Below are 23,644 nucleotides of genomic sequence, written 5' to 3'. Positions count from 1 at the left end.
TCTGCTAATGGGCTTCTCAGCTGCAAGCCAAAGCCTAAAAACCACAATAAATATTGGATTCTTGTCATCACCACCATTACATTCTAATATTTGAATAACACATAATAACATAATAACAGAAATAACTGCTATGGTCCAGGAACTATGGGTCTGATTCAGAAGGTGGACACAAATGCATGCACGGCTTTGAATCCTCTAAACATGGCCTCCATGGCTGTGCATCTGCGTATATTAAATGCAGCCACGTTCATGGACACGCCCGTGACACTCCCATAACATGCCCATGACATTACCTTTTTTTGCATTTACTACCAGCCACCTCCCAGTAACCACTCAGGAAAGACCATGGCTTTCCGCTGCCATCTCAAATGGGAGCGATCCTATACGCAACAGTGGCCTCTGTGACCACTCAGTGGTGCGAATGTGCTGCAGGGGATTCCAGGACTTTGCATGAATACGCAGCAGCAAATAAGAGCTCAACTGCGCAACCATCGGCATTGCGCCCACCTCTGAATCAGGCTCTGTGTGTCCAGACCTACCTTTCGCTGTAGCTGTATATTGATTTATTTATGCAGTGTTAAGCTGGGTACACATTATAAGATTTTGGCCAACTATGCTAACAACTAGAACGATTCAAAGCGACCAAAACGCTACAGAAAACGGACGCACTACCCAATAATCTTTTAGTTCCAATCAATCCTTTCTGTTCCAAATGCTGTCATTTGGGGGCATTGACGGGGCGGTGACATCCAGCGTTCTCACAAATGGGGCATTTCTCTTCCGACTTGGCTTCACTGGCTCCAGCAGCGTGAAACTACCAGCCATCCTGAGTAACCAGAAGCAGGTGATCCCATGCTGCATCTACGGACCAGAAAAGACGGCAGGAGGTGTCTATTTACATAAGACTCTTCCTGCAGCATTAGCATATAATTGCACAGTGGCATTTCAGAATCAGGCCCATAGTGTCTCCGTACACAGATGGCAGACATTGGGCCCAGGTCTGTATACACTGCACTTTCTGTAGGATACCAAAACGACGGGGCCGACATATAACGGCTATAACGGGAGCAGATCCAACTGGTTTAAGGCCAACCGTAGGGCCCTGGTGCTGTGTACACACTACCCAATTATTTTCCCTATCAGGAGAGAATCGCACAGTGTGTACCCAATTTTAAGGAGGTAATGAGGGCACTAGGAATAAATATATAGATGAGCCATGGGTGTTATTCATTAAATTCATCGTTTTGGGACTGTTTGACTTGACTTGATGGCGCTTTTCACATGATAATTGTGCTATAGATGTTAAATGTTATTTTTATTTACAACTCAATAAGTAACAATCAATAAGATTAGACTGTGATCTGTCATGGGCTGGGCGCACTTGTCTCTACTCTCATTGTGAAATTATATATCATTAAGAAATAGTGTTTTTCTATAAATATACAATTTAGGAACAAAATATGCAATGGAAAAAGTCCCACATGATTAATTTAGGGCCTGATTCAGAGATGAGCGCAGTTAGCATCGCTGCTGCATCTTTGGATGCAGCATCAATGCTAACATATGTTATTGCAGCAGAAGACACCTGAGGAGAAAAGATGCCTCCTGACAGCATTGCAGATCCGAGTGCTGCGTCCTAAAACACAGCTTTGGATCATTGCCCATCTAAGTAACTCTGAGGTGACACAGATTGGCCCTCACAGCTCCGTAGCCAAAGCAAGGAACTCTGTGCAGACCCTGGCCTCTGCTCTCCCAGAAAACAGCACTCCTCTGTTTTCTGGAACAGAGGGTCTCATTCAGACACGCTCGCGAGTGCAGGACGCTCGCAAGCGGGTCGATGGTACCCAAATGCACATGCGCACGACGGAGGGAGCTCCATTGTGCGCATGTGCGAGACCCGAATAACGACGGCCAAGCCTTTAGTGGGCGTGCCGGAGGCGTGGTTGCCAGACGGAGGCGTTCCCATGGGAACGCCTACCGTCTGGGGCAGGCCCCACTGACATCACTAGTGATGTCAGTGGGAGTGCTTTTGGCTCTGATAGAGCCAAAATCACTCCTGGGTTTGCGGCAGCGAGACCCTACCGCAGGGTCTCGTCGCAAACCCGATGGTCGCGATGGTCTTGACCATCGCAACCATCATCATGGACGCTCGCATAAACTGTGGGTGGTCACCCACAGCTATGCGAGCGTCCAAGAGGCCGCTCCATTTTCAGGTAGGAGGGCCCTGATTCAGAGCGAGCGCTCTGGTCAGAGCGTCCGGCTCTGAATCAGGCCCAGAGGCCGGGACCACCCCCAAATGGCTGCAGCCTGTCAATCTCTCAGGGGGCACTGAGTTCGACGACGCAGGACCAGTTCTGCATGAGGCCCTTAGTTCATATTATATCTTCCAACAGTTTCACACACGTGCTGTTAGAAAATGTAATGGCCTGGCAGGCGACAAGACTATTCTTAGGAACATAATTATATATTATCAGGTTATACACCTAATAATTATAATTGCTTATCACTGCTATCTGCGGCAATAAATTATCTCTCAGATGTATTAATAATCACAAGCAGGGAAGGGAGCTCCAATAAGAGCCCGTCCCTGCGGTGCGATAGAAGTAAAGTGAGCGCTAATGCGTTCATTCACTTTTCATTCGGGACCTTCAGCGTGGATCTGCGCATGCACAAGTGGAGAGTGCCAGAGAGGGATCCCTCTCTGGTAACTTTTATGGAAAGTAACCTATATGCTACAATGTCATTCAACACCTTTTGATAGCGTTAGCTACTGGGGCCAAGCTCCAGGATGTATTACATTCTGGTGTTTGGTAAATTCATCAAATAAGCAGCCCCCATAAACAATGGGGGGATTGCAGCATATATCTCCCATATCTGCTATGGACCTGCTTAGATACATAGGAGGGTAAAATTTGTGGGTATTAATTGATACAGTAAATAGGCCCCTTAATGCGGTCAGCCAGTGTCACAGTGGAGCTGAGTTACTTAACTCGAGAGGCTTTTGCTGCCGCCTAGTGACTGAAAGCTACTACAACATACTATGCTCCAATGTGACATGTGAGACAGATGATACTAACACAATGCAACTCTTTTTGTATATGCGGGATCTTGCTTCCCTATCACCTCATTCTCCCCTTGTGCTTCCCTTTGGCACTAAAATGGCTCTCTAATGTTGGCCATGATGGCTTGTTATGGTACAATTGACTAGCTCAGCATGCTGAGGCACCCATATATTAATACAGTGGAACCTTTTACACCTTGACTCTCCTGATAAGAAAATAAAAAATCAACCCATGCGAGAAAAGTAATGAAACTCAAAGATCCTAGCCCACAAGCCAAGATTCATTAGTATTTAATAATCTCACGTTTTAACATTATACCAGAGAATCCTCTCATTGTCACACAGATGAAATCCCAGGATTCCACTGCCTCCTGTTCTCTGCAAGCTTTGACTTATATCCCTAAATCCCTGGGCCAAGGGGAATATGAGGAAACAATGCAATACTTGAAAACCTTCCTGTTAAAACAAGACTTCCGGTTACCTGAGGAAAGGCTTCAGGCGGTGATCAACTCACAGGTTGATCCTCAAGAATCAACGACCCATTAACTGAAAGACTTCAGAGACCTCCAAACCTACCTGAATGACCTGCATAATAGAGGTCACCAAAATAACTTGAGACTGAGAGGCATTATGGAGTATATACCACACACCCCCTTCCACAAGGCATAGTGGATTCCCTTATGAAAACTTTTGATGAGCTCTTCAACATCGACACGGACACAGATAAACATTTCAACTTCAGCCCATTCAAGTCCCAGATTGCCATGCAACATAATTTCCAATGATTCCACCTTCTGTGGCTAGAGGACAGAAAGGATAGAACTGGAGTTATTACTAAGTGACTTTGCTAAAAAGGGTAATGAAGTCGTCGAGACAGTACGAGAGCAAACAATGGACTCTCCATAAAGCTATCGAGACATCTATCCCAATTAATTCTTATGCATATGGCTTCCCAAGCCACTTCAATCATCACATCCCATGAATGGGCTTCCCTTGAAATCCTGGAATTATTTTGTTGGCCTTGACTCTTCTAACTCCCTTTATATGTAACTTTCCCCCAGGATTGGGCCTTCAGATTAAGTTTGGGGCATCCGGCTTTACAGACTTTGGCTTTACAAGCTGGATGATGATAAGCATACAAAGATTGGGTATTTGTATTGAGTGACACTATCGTACCTTCTCCTCACTACAATGCAGAAACATTTGCCCTGTATGGAGTTTTGAAGATACTGCCAACTATGCTCCTTTCTCCTGACACATCATCTCCTTGTGGAGGTAAATAGAAATCTATCTCCCTTTCAGTCTCTCTGCACTCACTCTGTGCCTCTAAAACACTGTATTTCCATAATCAACAATCTCATCTTAAAGGATACTGTCATGAGCTGCCGTGCTAGTCGCAGCGGCTCACACCCTCCAGCGGGGCCTGGCTGTTGCATGGTGACTGGGACACCGCGTAACACCCAACTGCCGGGGATTCTGGTCCCGGTAGTTACCATGGCAGCCGCGTCCAGAGCAGCTGCACTGGCTGATAGTCCCGGCAGTTACGGGACGCTTCCCTGTGTGCAGCTGCACGTACAGGGACAGGCAGGGAAGCATCCCGGCAGTTTAGCAACAGGGGCTAATCAGATTGTTTCATCATACAATCTGATTAGCCCCTGTTGTTGGTAGCTTCATGCCCTTGTTCTAGCTTATACCCTGTGTACCTGTTGGTCCCTGGCTGCTATTTACCATTCCTGCCCTAGTCTAGCATTCTGCCTTCTGCACATGCTGATCTGCCCACATGATCCTTCAGCTTAGTTCACAGAGATTCTGACCTGCCTTTTGTCCTACTGCATTAGCAATCCAGTCTGTATAATTTACACTATCACTCATGTCTATGGGAAAAAGGTGGCTGTTATAGATGAAGACCTCTGTAGCATGATTGTAGGAGCTTATGTAATTTCACAGGTGAAACAAGTACATTTGTAGTACATTTGTTTAAGACCAATAGTTACAGAACAGGGGCTTATTAAGAGAGAAGGGGGCCCGTGTGCATTCCCAGTCCAGGGCCCCCTCCCCTCTCCCTGGTGGCCGGCGGCGGACTGACCACAGCAGTAGACTCTGGGCACTACTCTGTGCTCAGAGTCTACTGCGCAAAACACTGATTTCCCCACTGTGCATGTGCTAAGTACCAGGAAAATGGTTGCGGCGTGACTTCAGAGGGGTGAGTATAAAAAAATATTGGTGCAGGGTGTGCAGTGTGGGCCCCCTGGACCCAGGGGCCCGTGTGCACCGCATACCCTGCAACCATTATAGATAAGCCCCTGTTACAGAGGCACGGAATAGAAAATTAATTGTTAGGACTTTATTCTTTACGTTGTATAAGGCCTGCAGTACCTCTGTGCCACCAGAGGTGCTGCTAATGTATTCTGACATTTTTGCCTCACATGCAGGTGTTAATCTTTCGCTCCTGTTTAATCATCTGCTCCTGCCTCACAGACTATTTATTCCTGCCCCTCTCCATGCACCTTGTGGGTCACTGATTGCTTCCCTTGCCTGAAACTGTGCTCCTGTCTACTGGACTTCTACAAAATGCAGCTCCACTGCTGTCTGTGAGTCTGTCTCATCTGCTCTGTAGATTTTTGCCTTTGCTTGATTCCAGTCTGGGTCTCTGCAAGCTGTTCCTCCTGGGTCTCTGTAAGCTGTTCCTCCTATTGCTGCATGTGAATCTGACTTATTGACTTTGCAACATATGGTTATTGTTTATATCCAGTTTTGCATACTTTCAAGTTTCTGTTCACCACCAGTTCCAGTCCGGTTCAAGCATCATTCCTGGTTTTCCTGCATTGCCCAGACTTTGTTTTTGTTTCAATAAACAGTTTATATTTCACTATGCTCCTGACTCTACAGCTTTCATTTCAAGGATCCAGTTACAGGTCACTAATAGGATTTAACCACCACTGGAGGAAAAGACAGCTGCAAGCTCTGGTCTGAGGCAGGTACTGGATGAACCCCAAGTACTGTCCGGTAACTGCACCACAGCCTGCCACACTTGCACCTGGCAGGACAGCCATCTACCAAACGTAATTCTGCCTATGGAAGTCTTCAGCTGCCTTGACACATAGACTCTATTCTACCCTACTTACCCTGCAAATTGAGGCATCAGCTCTGGTGTGGTCCTAGCTGGCCACTCTTTGCCCTATTCCCCATTATATTTTAGGGCTAAAAATATTCTCCCCAACCTCATCTGGGATTCTAGCTCACCTGGGACTTTCTCACCAGCTAGGCCCCTTTCCCATATAGGCTTTCATACCTTCCAGGACTTCACTTTGGCAAATTATTGTGGGCCTTTCACCAAGATCCTCACCCTGCCACTCTATGTCCCCACACAATGATGCCTCTGCACCTCCCAGGCCTCAGCCCCCACCTTCAAAATAATTAGTTTCTTTCTTTTATATAGGCCTACCCATCATCAAAACACTTCAGTAACCACTATGACATACCCAGGATAGCTGCTTCCCTGTTTTTTAGATGTTTTCTGTTGTTACTGCATCCGCCCCACTGCATATAATGCTTCTACAAATTGCTCATCCTGCCCACTGTAAACTATGTAATGTCCCCATAAAAGATGCCTCGTAGGTACCAGTGGCGTCCCTCCCCGCGGTGTCACCAGGTGCGTGGAGGGCTGCTGTGTGCACGTAGCCTCGCGAAGAGGGGCGTGGCCATGTGGGAAGGGGGCATGGCCTTGCGGCCAAACCCCCGTGGTCCCGTTATTACTAGGCGTAGTGGGGGTGCCGGAGGTGTGGCCTGCCCTGTATACACAGTGTCGGCCAGCTCCCTCACAGTTGTCAGGAGTCGAGGGCTGCACTTATTATACAGTGCAGCACCCGGCTCCTGTCACTGAGGGGGAGTCTGCACCTTGGTGTCACCCATCGGTGGGTGACACCCGGGTGCAGCCCGCACCCCCCGAACCCACCTTGTGACGCCTCTGTCTGGTACTTTCATTGGTGGGATAAACAACACAAGGAACTAACGAATCAATGAGTATGCTGTTAGTCACTGTTCATGTTGCCCCCTGTGTGTCTTGACTCCATGTATTACATATCCTTCACATTGTAACATATGAGGATGGCTGCCTCGTCTGGTACTTTTGCAGGATTACGATTCCATGTATATAATTGATACTGTGAGTACCCTTTATCCTGCCCTTCTATTCCATACTTCCCAATTTGGATCACATATTCATATATTGTCCATCACCCATCACACCCACCGTAACCTTTGTTGTGTGGCCAAAATGGCTGCCTCACCTCGTACTCTCGTGGATCTGTTGATTCAGTAAGGATCTTGTATCGTGTATCTAGCTTTAGTATTCTGTAGCTCCCCCATCGCCTGCTCCACCCAGTGCCACCTATGTTGTGCGCCCAAAATTGCTGCCTTGCCTGCTACCTCATGGGTAGGATGGACAATCCTTGAAACTGACGGCCCAAAATGGTTACCTCACCTCTGTACTATGTTCATGGTTCCTGTATTTTCTGCAAATGTAAACCTTTGTATTATTTTCATGGTTTGTATGATCTACAAATGTACCACACTTTGAATTCCATGGGTGAAAAGCGCTATTTAAAATAAATTATTATTTTTTGTCGCACTTCAGTTCTGTGGGGGTATCATAGCATGTGTGCTATCAGGGCCAGGGGTCCCCGGTACACCTTTGCACCCACTGGGCTATTAGGTGCGGGGTGAGGGGTTAGAGTAATGGTGGTGGTGGGGTCAATGAAGTTGGAGGGCTGCATGTCTCAATTTCTGATGGCAGGTCTGTGACCAATTTGTGTATATTACACTATACAAGCTGTCCATCTCAGCATCGGCCACAATGTCATTTACTTTTATCATTCACTGTGTATAAAAATAATTTCTCTACATCAGCAATGTTTTTTTTTATCATATTGAATAATTACAGAAAAGCCTACAAACCACAAACCACCAGGTGCAAGATCTTGAAGACTGTTTCAGATTTTTATTTTTTTTAAACAAGTTGTGCTTAAAATACACTGTATCCGCATGGTGGGTGCTTACATCTAGAAATACAACTGTAGCTCATCATTTTGTAACTGTTTCAATAGAACAGCACCACACAGTGGTCAAAAGTCATTTTGGTGGGCATTTCTGGGTGGTAACAGGGGTGGCTAGCCAGATGCAGTTGCAGGCAGAAACTGGGTCCAAAGACACAACTGCACTGACCCTGGCAGCCATCTTCAGATGGAGAAATTGCACCTGCCATAGGTTAGGTGCAATCTCTGATGGTGCAATTTAATAGGCACAGCGGTGGGCTTCTCAGTAGGAAGCTCATCGGCTACTGCATTAGCGTTAAGACGCATCTGCTATAGCGTGCACCTCTGAATCAGGTCCAGCGATGGATATAGCATTGTATTACCAATCCAATAGGAAGTGATATTTCAGATTAACATATGGTATAACAGACGGCCTATTTGGTCAAAGAAAACTGCACTATGTGTGGACATCTTTAAGGTTAATATGATGGTATCGGCAAGGACATAGGTAGCACTTAGACATGACATAGAAGTTACTCTGAGCTGTACACAATGTGCACAGTGTTATAATAGCATCTTGGATCAGCCACGTGAATTCTGTTGTAGGTGGTGAAGGCAGTTTGTCATGGTCTGTGAAGGTTTTGTACAGTATACAAAATTCTTCCTGATATCCTTACATAGGTGCAATGTATAATTGTGCAATTTAGTTGACAATTTAAATAAACCTGTCCCATACTAAAGGATTTGAATATCCTATAAGAAATAATGTTACAGGACTGAAATGGTTACATATGTTGCAGTGTGTTAATAAGAGTGACAAAATGACTTTCATGCAGACTTGTTGCCCTCTAGTGAAACATAAAATGATAGCACTGTGTTTCCGTCTCACCATATTTCCATGAGGGCGCAGACTGCCTTCCTCCTAATGCCTACTTGTGGGTGGCTGATCTTCCCCTTCAGAATAGAAACCGCTCCAGCACTAAGGGCCTGGGTAACATCTGCTTGGAGACAAAAATGCAAAGTGGCCAAGATCACCTCCTGTATCTCTTCTAGCTCTGAGTCCACCTTGCTCATCAGCTGCGACACTAGGCCGGCATTGACAAGAGCGGTAGCGCCTACAAGAAAAAGAGGATAGAAATGACTTGATTTAGCAGAACACTATACTGGTTGTTTGTTCACTCAGGTGCTGAAGTAGAGTTGACTGTAAACACTTTTTTTTTAGCCCCAGAAACACAACATTGATGTTGATCGATTTTGATGGATTTTCATAGATTTTAAATTGATTAAAATTGACCTTTAATAAATATACTCCTTAGGGCAGTATTCAATTAGTTTCGCACCCGCGATAAAGTTCTGCCTGCCGGATTTTTCACCTACATCGCGTCTTATCATGCGCGTTCCCGCTATTCGCCATATTCAATTCCAAAAGACATGAAAACAGCGACACTCGAAGTCAGAACAGGCGAAAAGTGGTGTCAGAATCGGGGAAATCAGCCTGAACCCCCCAAAAAGATGCAGTAACATTGGAGATCAATGTAGTAGTGCCCGATTAGTCCTAATAAAACAGTTTGGTGCCCGATTAATCCTAATAAAACAGTAGTAGTGCCCGATTAGTCCTAATAAAACAGTTTGGGGTACTTAAGTTCGCACAATTGTCTCTAATTAGCGTCTTTGCACAAGTGCTGAAGAATGGCATAAGGCAGTATTTTGGGGAGAAAATAACAAGTCCTGTTAAATTTGGGGTACCTGAAAATAGGTGCTAGCATATTTTAATGTCTCTAAAGTGAAGTTTTAATAAACGTGAAATTCCTCCGTCATAAAAGAACCTGCAATCCCAAAAACACTTGTCCCCTTCTTAGAGCCCCCCCCCAAGAACCTTTATTTCGCTAGTTTTTGAAGTTGTCCTCCCACATTGTGCTTTTTCACCCCCAAAATGAAAGTACTTTTTTGGGGTGTTCTTACTTTTTTTTTTTAGGATTTTTTGACACAGTTGTCCTTTGGAGGGCTGTTCCAAGGGTTCTGAGTGGTTTCCCCACATTTGCACCCCAAAATAAAAAGAATGCACTTCTTTTCTCCTAATATTCAGAGGCAAATCTTTTTCGCCTATTACACTGCATTGACTTTCCGCGTACTCGAAAAGTGTTTGGAAATGAATACGGAGATCTCCGAAAGGGGAAAAGTCGCAATCGGAGATACTTTTATGCGAATCTCGGCTATTCGCGTCTAATTGAATACGGCCCTTAGTGTCTATTCACATTATTATAGTTAGATTTTGTAATTAGTCAGCAACATTAATTGAAGGTTCCTATTTGACTTTTTAAAGGGGAAGACAAAGGGTATTTGTATGTGATTGAACATAATAGTACTTTTATTTTGCATTTGCACCTGTATTTAACAGTATTTTACAGGATTAATGCAACTATTATTTATTAATTACATCGCCAGACACATACTGCATTATGTATAAGATACTTCATTAAAGTATATATATTGTGCATTAATTGTGTACTGAAACTTTAGCGTTCATTACTAACCCTGTCAAGTCATAGCTACTGGTGGAAATTAGGCATATATACTACTGTTTTCTCCTGAGGTAAAACTGGTTCTTATGCTACTCTTGCAGAACTAGACACATATTGAGGGCTCAGCAAGATGTGCAAAATGCGTCTTTTTATGCCTGCATTTTTGCACAGCACATCTAACTGCGTCGGCTCCTGTGGGCTTGTCGCAGAAGCCCAATTAGCTGAAAAGATTCCTGCTTATGCTAATAAGCTTTACTAAATATTATTTAAAAATCATAATTGTATTGTTTTTTATAAAATAAGCAATTCAGTAATACAATATATATTTTTCTGTACTGCCTTACATAAAAAATGGTGCATGAGGATACGTTATATTTTTCTTGTAAACAGCAAGTGACTATGGCCCTCATTCAGAGCCGCACATTAACAGCAGTACGCTCGTTGCGTTCCGATGTTGACTAACCGCGCATGCGTCGGTGTTACACTGCGCATGTGCGTACAGCAGATTGCGAGCTTTTTTTCTCTCGTTCCTAAAATAGCGTACAGGAAGTGACATGTCAAATGTGATTGACAGAACAGGGCGTTTTTGGGTGTTGACGGGGGTGGAGATGGAAAAACGCAGGCGTGGCGAGGCGTTTTTGGGGCGTACATACATTAGCAGATGCGAACGTCAAATGTGTTCGGACCGTCACATACGTCACTGGAACATCCTCTTTCCCTTCAAAATGCTCGCACAGTTTAGGGTCTGGATTACTCGACCACATTGGCGATGGCCTTCTCCTCCGTCCTGGGACTCCATGATGTTGCAGCGATTAATCGCGGGTGGTCACAAAAGCAATTAGTGTTGTATTGAAAACCGGCTTGGTATGTGTTTGGAAAGCAGTTTATTGGGATAGCACAAAACCGTACGCAGGTGGAAATCATACCTGCTAATGTCAGGATTACACAATCAATTGGCGTACATTTTTTGGGGGTTTTTTTGGCCTCAATTTGTTGTTTATGGCCTATTGTGACAATAATGTCATCATGTTTTAATTAGCTCCCCTTTTTTTTTTTAATGTGGAATTTGCATCGTTATGTGATTTTTTAAACGTTCCTTCAAGAGGCCTTTTTTTTTTTTAAATGAAATGGTTTTTTGTGTCCTTTTTTGCCTTTAGGGCCAGGATTAAATGTAACCCATTTGTACAATAATGTCACAATACAATGTCAGATTTTTATCATAAATTTATTGTTTAAACACAAACCAATTGGCATAATATTTTGTTTTCTTTTTTTCTGGCAAAGATACTTTTTATCAAAAATAAATAATCAATAACTGCTAACATAAACGTACAAAAAAAAATTAAAAACATTTCACAAGAAAGGAGAGGGAAGTTTTGACCAGAAAGGAATATGAGCCAAGCACAGAAGGAGTGTGGGAAAAGTCGCCATTGCTGTCACCGTTTTTTCGCCCGTTTGGATGGGGGAGGGTGGGCGCCAGACCGGGTCCGGGATGCCATCGGGCTGGCCTGTCCAGAGGCAGATGTTGTGGCCTCTGGACTAGGCACAGGGCTAGGCACATTTGGAGGATTGGCTGATGTTGTGCCAGAGGTGGAGGATCCTGATGTTCCGGCAGGAAGGGAGGTCGGCTCCACCATGTGCTGGCGAACGAGCTGCTCCAGGGCATCGGCGATGCGGATGTTGGCCCTGGTATTTTCCGCCAGGGCCTGACCAATGGTCACGTTGGCCGCAGCATTTTGCTCCAGGGCCTCAGCCACCCATATCAGACTGGCGTCCATCCTCTGCAGAATCTCCGTATGGAAATCCGATTTTAAATTGAGTTCTGTGAGGAGGCCCACTGCCTGCGAGGGGGCACGCCCTGGACTGGCTTCTGCAGGGTCCTCAGCCGGATGTACTGGTTCCTCCCCTGCAGAGCCAGCAGAAATTCTGCGGCCAAGGCTTCCCTCTGGAGCAGACTCATCCGCCTGTGTCTCTGTTGGAAAAATGAGAAAAGAGTCACATTAGAATCTACATATTGGCACAATAGCATTTCAGAGTTGGTGACATCACAATACTTACCTGGGCCAACATGAGGAGCCGCAAAGTCTGGCATGTCCGTATCCATGTTGGACACGCCAAACACCTCCACAGGCTGCACACACCCCTGTGCCAGCTCTTCTAAATCCGTCAACTCCAATGACACAGGGGTGGGACCTCCACCTGTCCCCCTTGCATGCCTAGCCCTGTCCGCGAGTTTTTGCTTTAGGCGATATTTGAAGTCGCCCCATCTGTGGGGAAAAATGGAAGCCATTATCCTTTGGTTTAAAATGGGGTTTGTTTTTAGGGGGGGCAAGGGTTTACTTACCGCCGTTTGACATCCCGGGCTAGACGGACATAATCACCCACTTTAATGACAGCAACGGCTACCTCTTCCCACATTCTCCACTTCTGGCTTAGACTCATATTCCTGTCTGCCTGTGGCAGGATGTCCACACACTTCTGGATCAAAACCTCCATCTCCTTTCTTGTGAAATGTGGCTGCCTTTTTTTTTTGGCCGCTTTGGCCGGAATACTGGGCCCAGCAGCCTCTTCCATGTCATCCTCCTCACCTATTTGTGTAAATTTACAGAATTCACAAAATCACAACTTGCCTAATCTTATGTTTCAAATTAATCGTTGATAGAAAATGCATGAAAGACTTACCGCCTGACTCTTGGGCATTTTTTCCCTGGTCTGTCGCCATGTCTGAGGTCCAAACAAGAAATACACCAGAATTTGAATGTGTTTTCGTGACGTATTTATACATGCGTCCTTATTTTGCGGCCGCATCATTGATTGTGCGGCCCTATGATCCCTCCTTAATTTGTGCGGGAAACGAAACACTATTTATGGCTTGGTGTGTCTCAAGTCGAGGTGGCGTTTTTGGATTGTTGGAGGTTATCTTGGCTGGAGTTTATTGATTGCGTAGAAAGGAGTTTGCGGTTGGAGATTCGTTTGTTGGTTAGATTTGCGTTTTTTTTTCCGTTATCTTTGTTGGTTTATATTTTTGGGACCTCGTTTCTTGATTTGGTAAGTTTTGTGAAGTCTAACTTTTGTTCAATTGTTGTTTCATTGTGTTTCGTATATTTTGTAATTTTTGGATCCCTAATTTCTTCTCTTTTAGATTTTGTTTATTTTCGACCCCAAAGACCTTTTGATTTTGCATCTTAGATATTTGCTCTTGGTAAGTCCATTTTTTATCTTGTATTTGCAAACTAATTAGCGCATTTTTAGTAGTTACTCTTGTGACTTGTATTAGCGAACTAATTAGCACATTTTTAGTAGTTACTCTTGTGACTTGTATTAGCGAACTAATTAGCGCATTTTAGTAGTTACTCTTGTGATTTGTATTAGCGAACTAATTAGCGCATTTTAAACAGCTTAATAATCATTCTAACTTTTTGGTGGTTTATCTTTCGCTTTTTGAGCCAACATTTCGACCCGTTTTGATGTACTGTGTTAAATGTCGCTTTGCGATTTTGCTAAATGGGTGTTTGGCATATTTTAACTTTGGTCTAGCACAAAATTTATAAACAAAAATGCACAGAGTGAAATGTGTCAAGTAATTTTGGTGTTTATTTTCAGTTTGGACGTATCATGACAATACCCCGGCATGTAAGCAGCAATGGATGGTATCATCAAGCTAAGTTGTTTTAATATAGTTTTGGGGTGGGTCAAAAGCCTTACTTTGAAATCTTTGAATTTCAGGTTGATCTGGGGCGGATTGTTCTGGCCATGCTCCCGGAAGCCGACCAACCTCAATCTCATCCCAGGCGTAGGCATCGTAGGCATGCAAGGCCCCAGATATTTCGAACACGTGTCACCCTTTTTGGAATGCCCGATGATGAGGTTTTAAGACGCTACCGTCTACCTCCCAAAATCATCATAGACACTCTCTCATTAATAGAAAGTGATCTTGAGCGGCAAATTGACAGTCCAACAGCAATACCACCACTGACGCAATTTATGGCGGTGTTACATTTCTGTGCCTCAGGATCGTTTCAAACAACGGTGGGAATAGTGGCGGGCATCTCCCAATCCTCCTTTTCCCGGATCCTGAGGGCAGTGATGGAGGCCCTTTTCAAGCACCTCCATCATTTTATTCAAATGCCTTTGGATATGGGTGCCCTTAGTGTGGCCAAGGCCAATTTTTACCAAATAGCTGGCTTCCCACACATCATAGGGGTTGTGGATGGTACTCACATACCACTTCAGCCTCCAGCACGGCTGGAGGCAATATTTAGAAACAGGAAACACTATCACTCCCTGAATGTAATGGTGGTATGTGATGCCTCCCTCCAGATCCTGTCCCTGAATGCTAAATTACCAGGAAGTGCACATGACTCCTTCGTCATCCGGCAATCAGGGATATGGCAGAAATTAACCAACCTACAAGCTGGTGATGCGTGGCTTCTGGGTAAGTGGAGACCTTTAGTACATAACAATGTTAAGCTTGATACACAGTGTTCCTGATGTTGTCTCTTATTTTTCACAGGAGACAGTGGATACCCTTGCATGTCCTGGCTGCTCACTCCTTATTTGGCTCCCACACCAGGCCCACAAAGTGAGTATAATTCCGCACTTACAGCCACCAGGCAAGTGGTGGAGCGCTGTATCGGCCTTTTATAAGGCCGATTCAGATGCCTCCACCGCTCTGGTGGCGAGCTCATGTATTTGCCGGATATGGTGTCAAAAATTGTGGTCCTGTGTGGGATATTTCACAACATCGCCATAAGGAGTGGTGTCCCAATGCAGCCAGAGGATGCCTTACCTGAGGATGCCCCCCCCCGAGGTTGGTCGGAGGTCAGTATGTGGGGGGGCCATACGCGATGATGTGGTGGCCAGATTTTTTTAGGTAAGTTTGACCAAAACTACAGTGTTTATACCTAATGTGTTTGTGTTTGTTTGTGAACATCTAATTTATTTGTATTTTTTTCACCATCTTCTGTTTGTTCACATAATCTTTGGCACTCCAACGCTCACTACTTCCTGCTACCCTTACCAAACCTGGATCTGGTGATTTGGGGCATATATTCTGGAACCCATATCGCAACGCCATGTTTGTGGTATCATGTTGGCATGGTCCTTCGTCAACCAGTTCTTGATTGTTTTTTTAATTTAAATATTTTATTTGTATGTGTTGTATTTGAGTTTATCACTGTGTTTTTTTTTGAGGGAGTGACCACTTTGATTTCTCATTTATGTTGTGAATAAATGTTTGGAGAGTGAAATGGTCTTCCTTTTTTTGGACGTTAACAGCAAGTGTAACCAGGTTAACACACCTTACATTTGACTAAGGGGTAATCCAGTACTGACACCAGTTGATGTAAACTGAAATATGTTTTCAGGTTCCCAACCCACACCAAAAGGAAGCCTGTCCAAACCTTTGGATTTGGAAGATTGCCCTAAGCAGCTTGCACACCAACTAGGAACCTGTAAAATGTAGAAATATCTAATTGACACTACACCCAAAAAGGGAAATGACATTGTTACTGTTCTGTGTTTCTTGTGGCTGATTTACATACAAATACAAAACACAATCGAACTTTTAAAAAAGGGAAATCCTTGCAGGAACAGTCAACTTATGTCAGGGTTTTTTTTTTATTTTTTGGAAAAAAAGAATGAGCCAGAACATATATTCGAAATCAACAATTTATTTAGAAAACTTAAAAAAAAAAAAAAAAATACTGGCGAAGGATGCCAGACAGCCGGTCAAGGCCCACAAGAACGCCAATGACATGTTGGCGCATCTGGCCAACACATTCGACCACCTCTTGCCGACGCCTCTGTTCCTCTGTGTGTGAGAAAAGTGTGTGGATTAATAAAACAATAGGGAAGCCACATTAACAAAAAAAAAACACAACGAAATCACTCCTAAACCTAAAAAAAAGAAACCAAAACAAAAAGGGGGTGCTGCCAAAAATACCAGGCCTATGTACAAATTCCCACAGGTGTGATATGTGTATGTTGAAACCAGCAGGAAGAGGTAAAGGCAAACTGCTAAATCACCAAAAGTAAACCCAAAAATCACGAATAAAGGCACGACACATGATTACATACAAACAGTTTGTGCTTAAAAAAAATGCGAAAGAAAAACATACCGGGAGCCAAAACGGGAGCTCCGGAAGTCCCTCCATGTTCTTCCTCGGAGGAGCCTTCATTCCCCAAAGAACGGGGAGGGGTAATGACGGACTCCGGGGACGGGGTAATTGTAAGAGGAGTGGGTGGAGGAGAGGGGGAAGTGGGACGGAGGGGAATGAGGCCCGACAGTTCCGGGAGAGGGTCTGGGATGGCTGGGGAGGAGTGGGGTATAGGGGAAATATTTGGGGTGGAGTGTTGGCTGGGGGTTGGGGATAGTGGCCGGGAACGCCGTCTGGCCGGACGGTGACGGCGTAGTCTTGGCTGTCCACCTAAAATATGTCAAACAAATTGAGGTTAGTTTCTGGCCAAATCCGGGGCCCAAATAAAAAAAAAAAAACCAACAACAAAAAACATGCAAATAGGAGTAGAATGAAAAAAACTGAAATAGAGGGAAAACATGCACACGCAGATATGAGGACAAATAATAAATAGGACAGACAGGAAAACATGCACACGCAGATATGAGGACAAATAATAAATAGGACAGACAGGAAAACATGCACACGCAGTTTGCCCCACAAACACAAACATGAAAACCACAATACATAACACTTACTTTCCAGTATCTGCATGCGAAAGCATGCCAGCAAGCGGGGCGTTCGCCGTTGCAGGTCTGACCACCTGCGCTCCAGCTGCCCGAGGTTGCGGCGTGAGCCTAAGGACCGCAGGCGGGACCGTGCCTCCGCATACGCGGAGCGCTTCTGCCGGTTGGTGATGGGTGGAGGCTGGCTGGTGATACGGCGATCCATCACCTCCGTAAGCACCAGCAACTCGCGCCTGGTGAATGCGGAGGCTCTCATGATGGCAATGGAGTTTTTCATACAAAACATTTTTGATAAAGTGTGCAAAAAATTTCTGATTGGCTAATGTATTTTGGAAATTAACAGGAGCAATTTTATTGGTTAGTGTATGAGTCATGTGTTCAACAGGGCCAGAAATCTCTGGAGAGTTATGATAGGCCTGATGCAGTGACATGCGTTTGCAAATTTAAATAAAGAAATGAACCCCGGAAAATATGCGAGGATCCACAGCAATAGAACAATTGTTTAATTGTGGTTCACATGTTTTTTGAACAATAAAAGCGAATGTTCCATCCGTACGTATTCTGCGGGTAAACACAAACACGGACAAGAGTAAAGTTTCTTGCATTGTGTTGAAAAAAAAAAAAAATTAAGCTAATTGATACATTGATTGGCATGATATGATTGAGGGAGGTAGGCAGAATAAAGGAGCAGGTAATCGACATCTGACAAGGCCACTTCCGGTTTCACTTGTGCGTGCGTTCTCTTCAAGCCATTTCGGGGATGTACGCTCGCTATTTCGCACGCTCGTTAGTTAGAGGAGGGGTCGCCTGAGTTTAGGGAGGAATTTTAGATGCGAACGAAAATACGAGCGAGCCATTGAATTTAAATAATTTTGTACGTACGCCTAACGTACGTGCGCCCGCTTGCGAGTGGGTCTGAATGAGGGCCTATGATGCATTATAATGTAATGAATGCAAGTGTTCTGCATACCAAGTATTCTTCATGCAGTGTATAACTACTTACATGTATGTATGTATGTATGCATGTATGTATGGGGTTCTTAATGAGGTGTACATGAGCTTCCATGAAACAGGTATATCATTCTTTTCTTCTGTTATTTTGATTGAGTTATTAAAGCGGACGTGCACTTTGGCAAAATTTCTCCCTTGGCGAGAAGCATATTGATTTTACCCTGGTAATTACCATGAACAGACCTCAAACTACTGATGGCCATGAGCCATCAATGGTTGATGCTTTTTATACATTGTCATAAAACCATTGATGGTTTAGCCATTGATGGCTGAGTGAGTGCTGCACATGCACAGACTTAAGAAATCGGACTGCCACCACCGATGTTCTTAAACATTTGGGGTGGCGGCAAAATATGCAGGGGGTAATGCAACTGTTTTGGGGGCATGTCAGATCCTGCATCTACAATCCCATATGCAGTAAACATGGCTCAAGTGTATCAATACACGTGGTCATTCTGCGCAACCATTGGGTTACTCAGGAGGTCGATTATTGAAGGATCTGCGACAGATACTGCGTCTTTGTACATAGATGCTTGGATTTGCGATGTCGCAGGGGGGCGTCTCAATACATTCCTCGATGTTGGCAACATTTGCGAATAGTACAAATTCGCAGCTACGGTGGCATTCACATACAACTCTGAACCAGGCACATAGACCATTGATGGTTGATGGCCATCTCTACCCCACACACAGGGCCAGCTCAAGGCCCGTTCCAGCTGAGCGGCCGTACAAGGGCGCCACCCTATAGTGGGCGCAGTGCAGCAGCCACCGGGAGCCATACCCACTTGTAGCCTTGCCAGGGCAGTGCTGGGCTCTTCCAGGTGGCTCAGACATGGACATGCCAGACATGACCTTACAGTCGATGTTACGTCAGCATGACATTATAGGTCACAATGCTACACGTTGTCCTTAGCCGTGCTGAGGCAGGCTGCGGTGGTGAGGGGCTGAGGAAGGTGATAGGGGCTGGGCACTGAGGAAGGTGATGGGCCTGAGGAAGGTGATTGGGCAGAGGACGGTGATGGGGCTGGGGAAGGTGATGGGGACTGCGGAAGGTCTTGAGGGCTGTTTTTGAAGATGGTGATTGGGGGCTGAGGAAGGTGCTGTGGGTCTTAGGCTGAGGAAGCTGATGAGGGACTTTTGGGCTGAGGTTGGTGATGATGGCTGAGGATGGTGATGAGGGGCTGAGGATAGTGATGAGGGCCAGGGAATGGTGATGTGGGTCAGAGGCTGAGGAAGGTGATGAGGTGCTTTTGGGCTGAGGATGGTGATGAGGGGCTGAGGATAGTGATGAGGGCCAGGGAATGGTGATGTGGGTCTGAGGCTGAGGAAGGTGATAAGGTGCTTTTGGGCTGAGGATGGTGATGAGGGTTGAGGACAGTGATGAGGGGCTGAGGAAAGTAACAAAGTGCCCTCAGCTCAGGTGAGGGAGTGGGACCAAGATCCAACCCACTGGCCTGGTCTAGAGTCCCTGGAGGGAGGCACTCATTGGTCTGGACTTTCTGCAGTGACTGGAAGCTGGTCTACTGCAATTAGCTCTGCAGCCATGTGTGACAGTCCAGCAGGTGCGGTATTCTGTAGGGGCCTGGGGGGAATCAATGTTTTATTTTTATTCTGGCTGTGGGGGCAATGAATCAATATGTGTATGTTTTTTCCCTGTGGGGTCCAATGTGTGTTGTTTTTCCCTGTGGGGCCCAATGTGTGTGTGTGGTTTTTTTTTTTCCTGTGGGAGACAGTGGGGCATATTCAATTGGGAGTGAAGTTTTCACCGCAAATAATAACCTCTCGTCCAATTTTGGATTACCACGGGTATGCACGCTCTCGATACCTGCGGTATTCAATAAAAAAAATGCACGCAGGGTTTTCAGCACTGAAAATCCCCCATGGTGCGAGAGACAAGAAAGAAAAAAGTGGTCTCCTTGACTCCCGGTCATCTGCTGCTGGGAGTCAAGGGGGCTGCTGGGAGGGGAGGTGGCTGCTAGGAGATGTAGTTCTCCCGGCTGTGCCTCCGGAGAGGCTTACACACACATGGGCGTCACACAGACACTCACACACACAGAGAATCACTCACACATACTTACACACACTTACCACACACTCTGCTGCAGAAGACCGGGTCCTGATAGCCTGGAGGAAGACAGCGCTTCGGAAGGTGAATAATTACTGACTAATTAAGCTGATTGGAAACTTCCAAAAGCTTAATTAGTTATTAAGGGGGTGCGGCAGGGGTCCCAGAGCAATTCCCGACCATTTTTCCTAAAGTTATGGACTTTAGGAAAAATTGGTTGTGCTCTGGAGGTGCACAAAAATAAAAACCTCCTGCCGCTGTAAAAATTAAAAAGCCAGCACCTAATTGAATAGCAAAAATCCGGCACCTGATTTTTGCTATTCGGTGTTTTTATCCCTGTACGGGACAATGCGTGTGTGTTTTTTTTTCCCTGTCAGGAACTATATGTGTGCTTAATTCCCTGTTCGGCAGAATGTGTGTGTTTTTTTTCCTGTCTTGGACAATGTGTGTGTGTTTTTTCCCTATCGGGGACAATGTTTGTTTGTTTTTTCATGTGGGAGCCAATGTGTCTTTTTTTTCCCTGTGGGGGCTAGACTCATAGAAACATAGAATTTAGCGTTACTGCCTCACAGCAATGAGGTCATGGGTTCAATTCCCACCATGGCCCTAACTGTGTGGAGTTTGTATATTCTCCCTGTGCTTGCGTGGGTTTCCTCCGGGTACTCCGGTTTCCTCCCACACTCTAAAAATATACTGGTAGGTTAATTGGTTCCCCCTAAAAATGAACCAGTGTGTGTGTGCGCATGTCGTAGGGAATATAGAGTGTAAGCTCCACTGGGGCAGGGACTGATGTGAATGGACAAATATTCTCTGTAAAGCGCTGCGGAATATGTGTGCGCTATATATAAAAAACTGGTAATAATAATAATAATAGAATTTGACGGCAGATAAGAACCACTTGGCCCATCTAGTCTGCCCAATTTTTAAACATATTATTACCTCAACCCTTTTTACTTCTTCTGAAGGATATCCTTATGTCAATCCCATGCATGTTTAAAATGCTCTACTGTCTTAGCCTCTACCACCTCTGATGGGAGGCTTTTCCCCTTGTCCACTACCCTTTCTGTGAAGTAATTTTTCCTCAAATTTCCACTGAACCTACCATCAGAGGCATCACTAGGGTTGGTGTCACCCGGTTTGGTAGCTCATGGTGTCACCCCACTCTCACTTTCCATAGATGTTAGATTACTGTGACCATGGTATCCAGGGGTGACACAGCTGGGCTGGATACAAGAGTCACAGTAATCTAACATCTATGTAAAGTGAGATATCGAGTGGTTTCCAGAAACTAAAACTTGAGGACTCACTTGGTTGTTCATGCTGATATATAAGTGGTGTATTTCACTTAATAAGGTACACCCCCATGCATACAGAGGGTGACCACATCTGGTGAAGGTTACTGATACGTAATAATATTGCAATAGGAGGCGCTCTTTCTCCAACTTTTGTTTTCTAATAAATAAATATATATATATATATATATGCAGCTACAAAAGTCGGTGGCACTCAGAGGCTTCCACAAAAATTGATGCATTCAAATAAGCATGTTAGACACCAACGTTTCGGGACCATCAAGTGTTACCTTGACAAAGGGACAATGTGGTCCCGAAACGCTGGTGTCTACCATGCTTATTTGATTACATCAATTTTTGTGGAAGCCTCTGAGTGCCGCCGTGTTTTGTAGCTGCTTGTGGACTGTATTTATGTGGAGGGTACCGGAGCTGCTGAATTCTGCTTAGAGTGAGTGCCGATCCAAACAGGATACACAATGCTCACAGTAGTGCCCCTTATACAATTACGACTGTAGTAGTGCCCCTTATGCAATGCCCACTGTAATAGTGCCCCTTATACACAATGCCCACAGTAGTGTCCCTTATACAATGACTGTAGTAGTGCCCCTTATGCAATGCCCACTGTAGTAGTGCCCCTTATACACAATGCCTGCAGTAGTGCCCCTTATATAATGCCCCCTGTAGTAGTGCCCCTTATGCAATGGACCCAGTAGTAGTGCCCATTATGCAGTGCCCCCTGTAGTTGTGCCCTTTTATGCAATACCCCCTGTAGTTGTGCCCAATATGCAATGCCCCCTGAATTAGAGCCCCTCATGCCGTACCCCCAGGAGTGCCCCTTACAGTACCCCCAGTAGCACCCCTTATACTGTACCACCAGTAGCTCCCCTTATGCAGTGCCCCCAGTAAAGTCCCTTATGCAGTGCCCCCAGTAGTGCCCCTAATGCAGTGGCCCCAGTAATGCCCCTTATTCAGTGCCTCCAGTAATGCTCCTTATTCAGTGGCCCCAGTAATGCTCCTTATTCAGTGCCCCAGTAATGCTCCTTATTCAGTGGCCCCAGTAATGCTCCTTATTCAGTGACCCCAGCAATGTCCCTTATTCAGTGGCCCCAGTAATGCCCCTTATTCAGTGGCCCCAGTAATGCTCCTTATTCAGTGGCTCCAGTAATGCTCCTTATTCAGTGGCCCCAGTAATGCCCCTTATTCAGTGGCCCCAGTAATGCCCCTTATTCAGTGGCCCCAGTAATGCTCCTTATTCAGTGCCCCAGTAATGCTCCTTATTCAGTGGCCACAGTAATGCCCCTTATGCTGTGCCCCCTTCCTTGTGCACTGTGCATTACTTACCCTCTCTTTTCGACCTGGCCTGCACTTGGGGTGTCTGGGTGGTGGGGTGCACACTTGCTAAATAAATGGTCCTCTCTCTGGCAGCGCTCATAGTCGTAGTCCCACCAGCTTCTTCTTCTTCTCCTTCTCCCTCAGGCTCCCAGAAGCACAAGCGGAGCTAGCGTGCAGCGCGCGATGACCTCATCACGCTCGGCGTCCAGCACCACACACAAGCACAGAGATTCTTTGTGCCTGTGTGTGTCTCCGGATGCCGGCTGCGATGACAGAATTACCTGAGCCCTGGCGGCAGCGTGAAGGACCAGCGGCATCCAGCTCATGGAGTCGGCGGGGACCGAGTGCGGTGGTGCTGGGGTAGGGGGAAGAGGGAAGGGGGTGTGCGGTGGGGACGTGTCTGAGAAGGGTGCGGCCCGCGGGTGTGAGTGCTGCTCTTCTTGGTGTCACCCCTTTGAAGGGTGACACTGGGTGCGGGCCGCACCCCCCTAGTGATGCCACTGCCTACCATCCTCCAGTTTTAGAACATGCCCTCTTGTTCTAATAGTTCTCTTTCTTTGAAGAATGCCTCCTTCCTTTACCTTGTTAAAACCCTTTACATATTTGAACGTTTCTATCATGTCCT

The 23,644-nt window shown here is 45.5% G+C and overlaps 1 protein-coding gene across 5 annotated transcripts in view; it reads right to left on the bottom strand.

The window, feature by feature from the left end:
- Positions 1-23,644, bottom strand: part of RSPH14 (radial spoke head 14 homolog) — a 218,354-nt gene that overhangs the window by 17,154 nt on the left and 177,556 nt on the right. For 4 of the 5 annotated variants that reach the window (XM_088477881.1, XM_088477882.1, XM_088477878.1 and 1 more), the window contains exon 5: positions 8,984-9,209. In XM_088477881.1, coding sequence (XP_088334007.1) covers positions 8,984-9,209 — 226 coding nt within the window. The remainder of the gene's footprint in view (positions 1-8,983; positions 9,210-23,644) is intronic. The other variant, XM_088477880.1, reaches the window with a different exon arrangement.

The sequence above is a fragment of the Taudactylus pleione genome, unplaced genomic scaffold (assembly GCF_031769625.1).
Source record: "Taudactylus pleione unplaced genomic scaffold, aTauple2 ptg000205l, whole genome shotgun sequence".
Lineage (NCBI taxonomy): Eukaryota > Metazoa > Chordata > Amphibia > Anura > Myobatrachidae > Taudactylus > Taudactylus pleione.
This window is presented reverse-complemented; position numbering and strand designations above follow the sequence as displayed.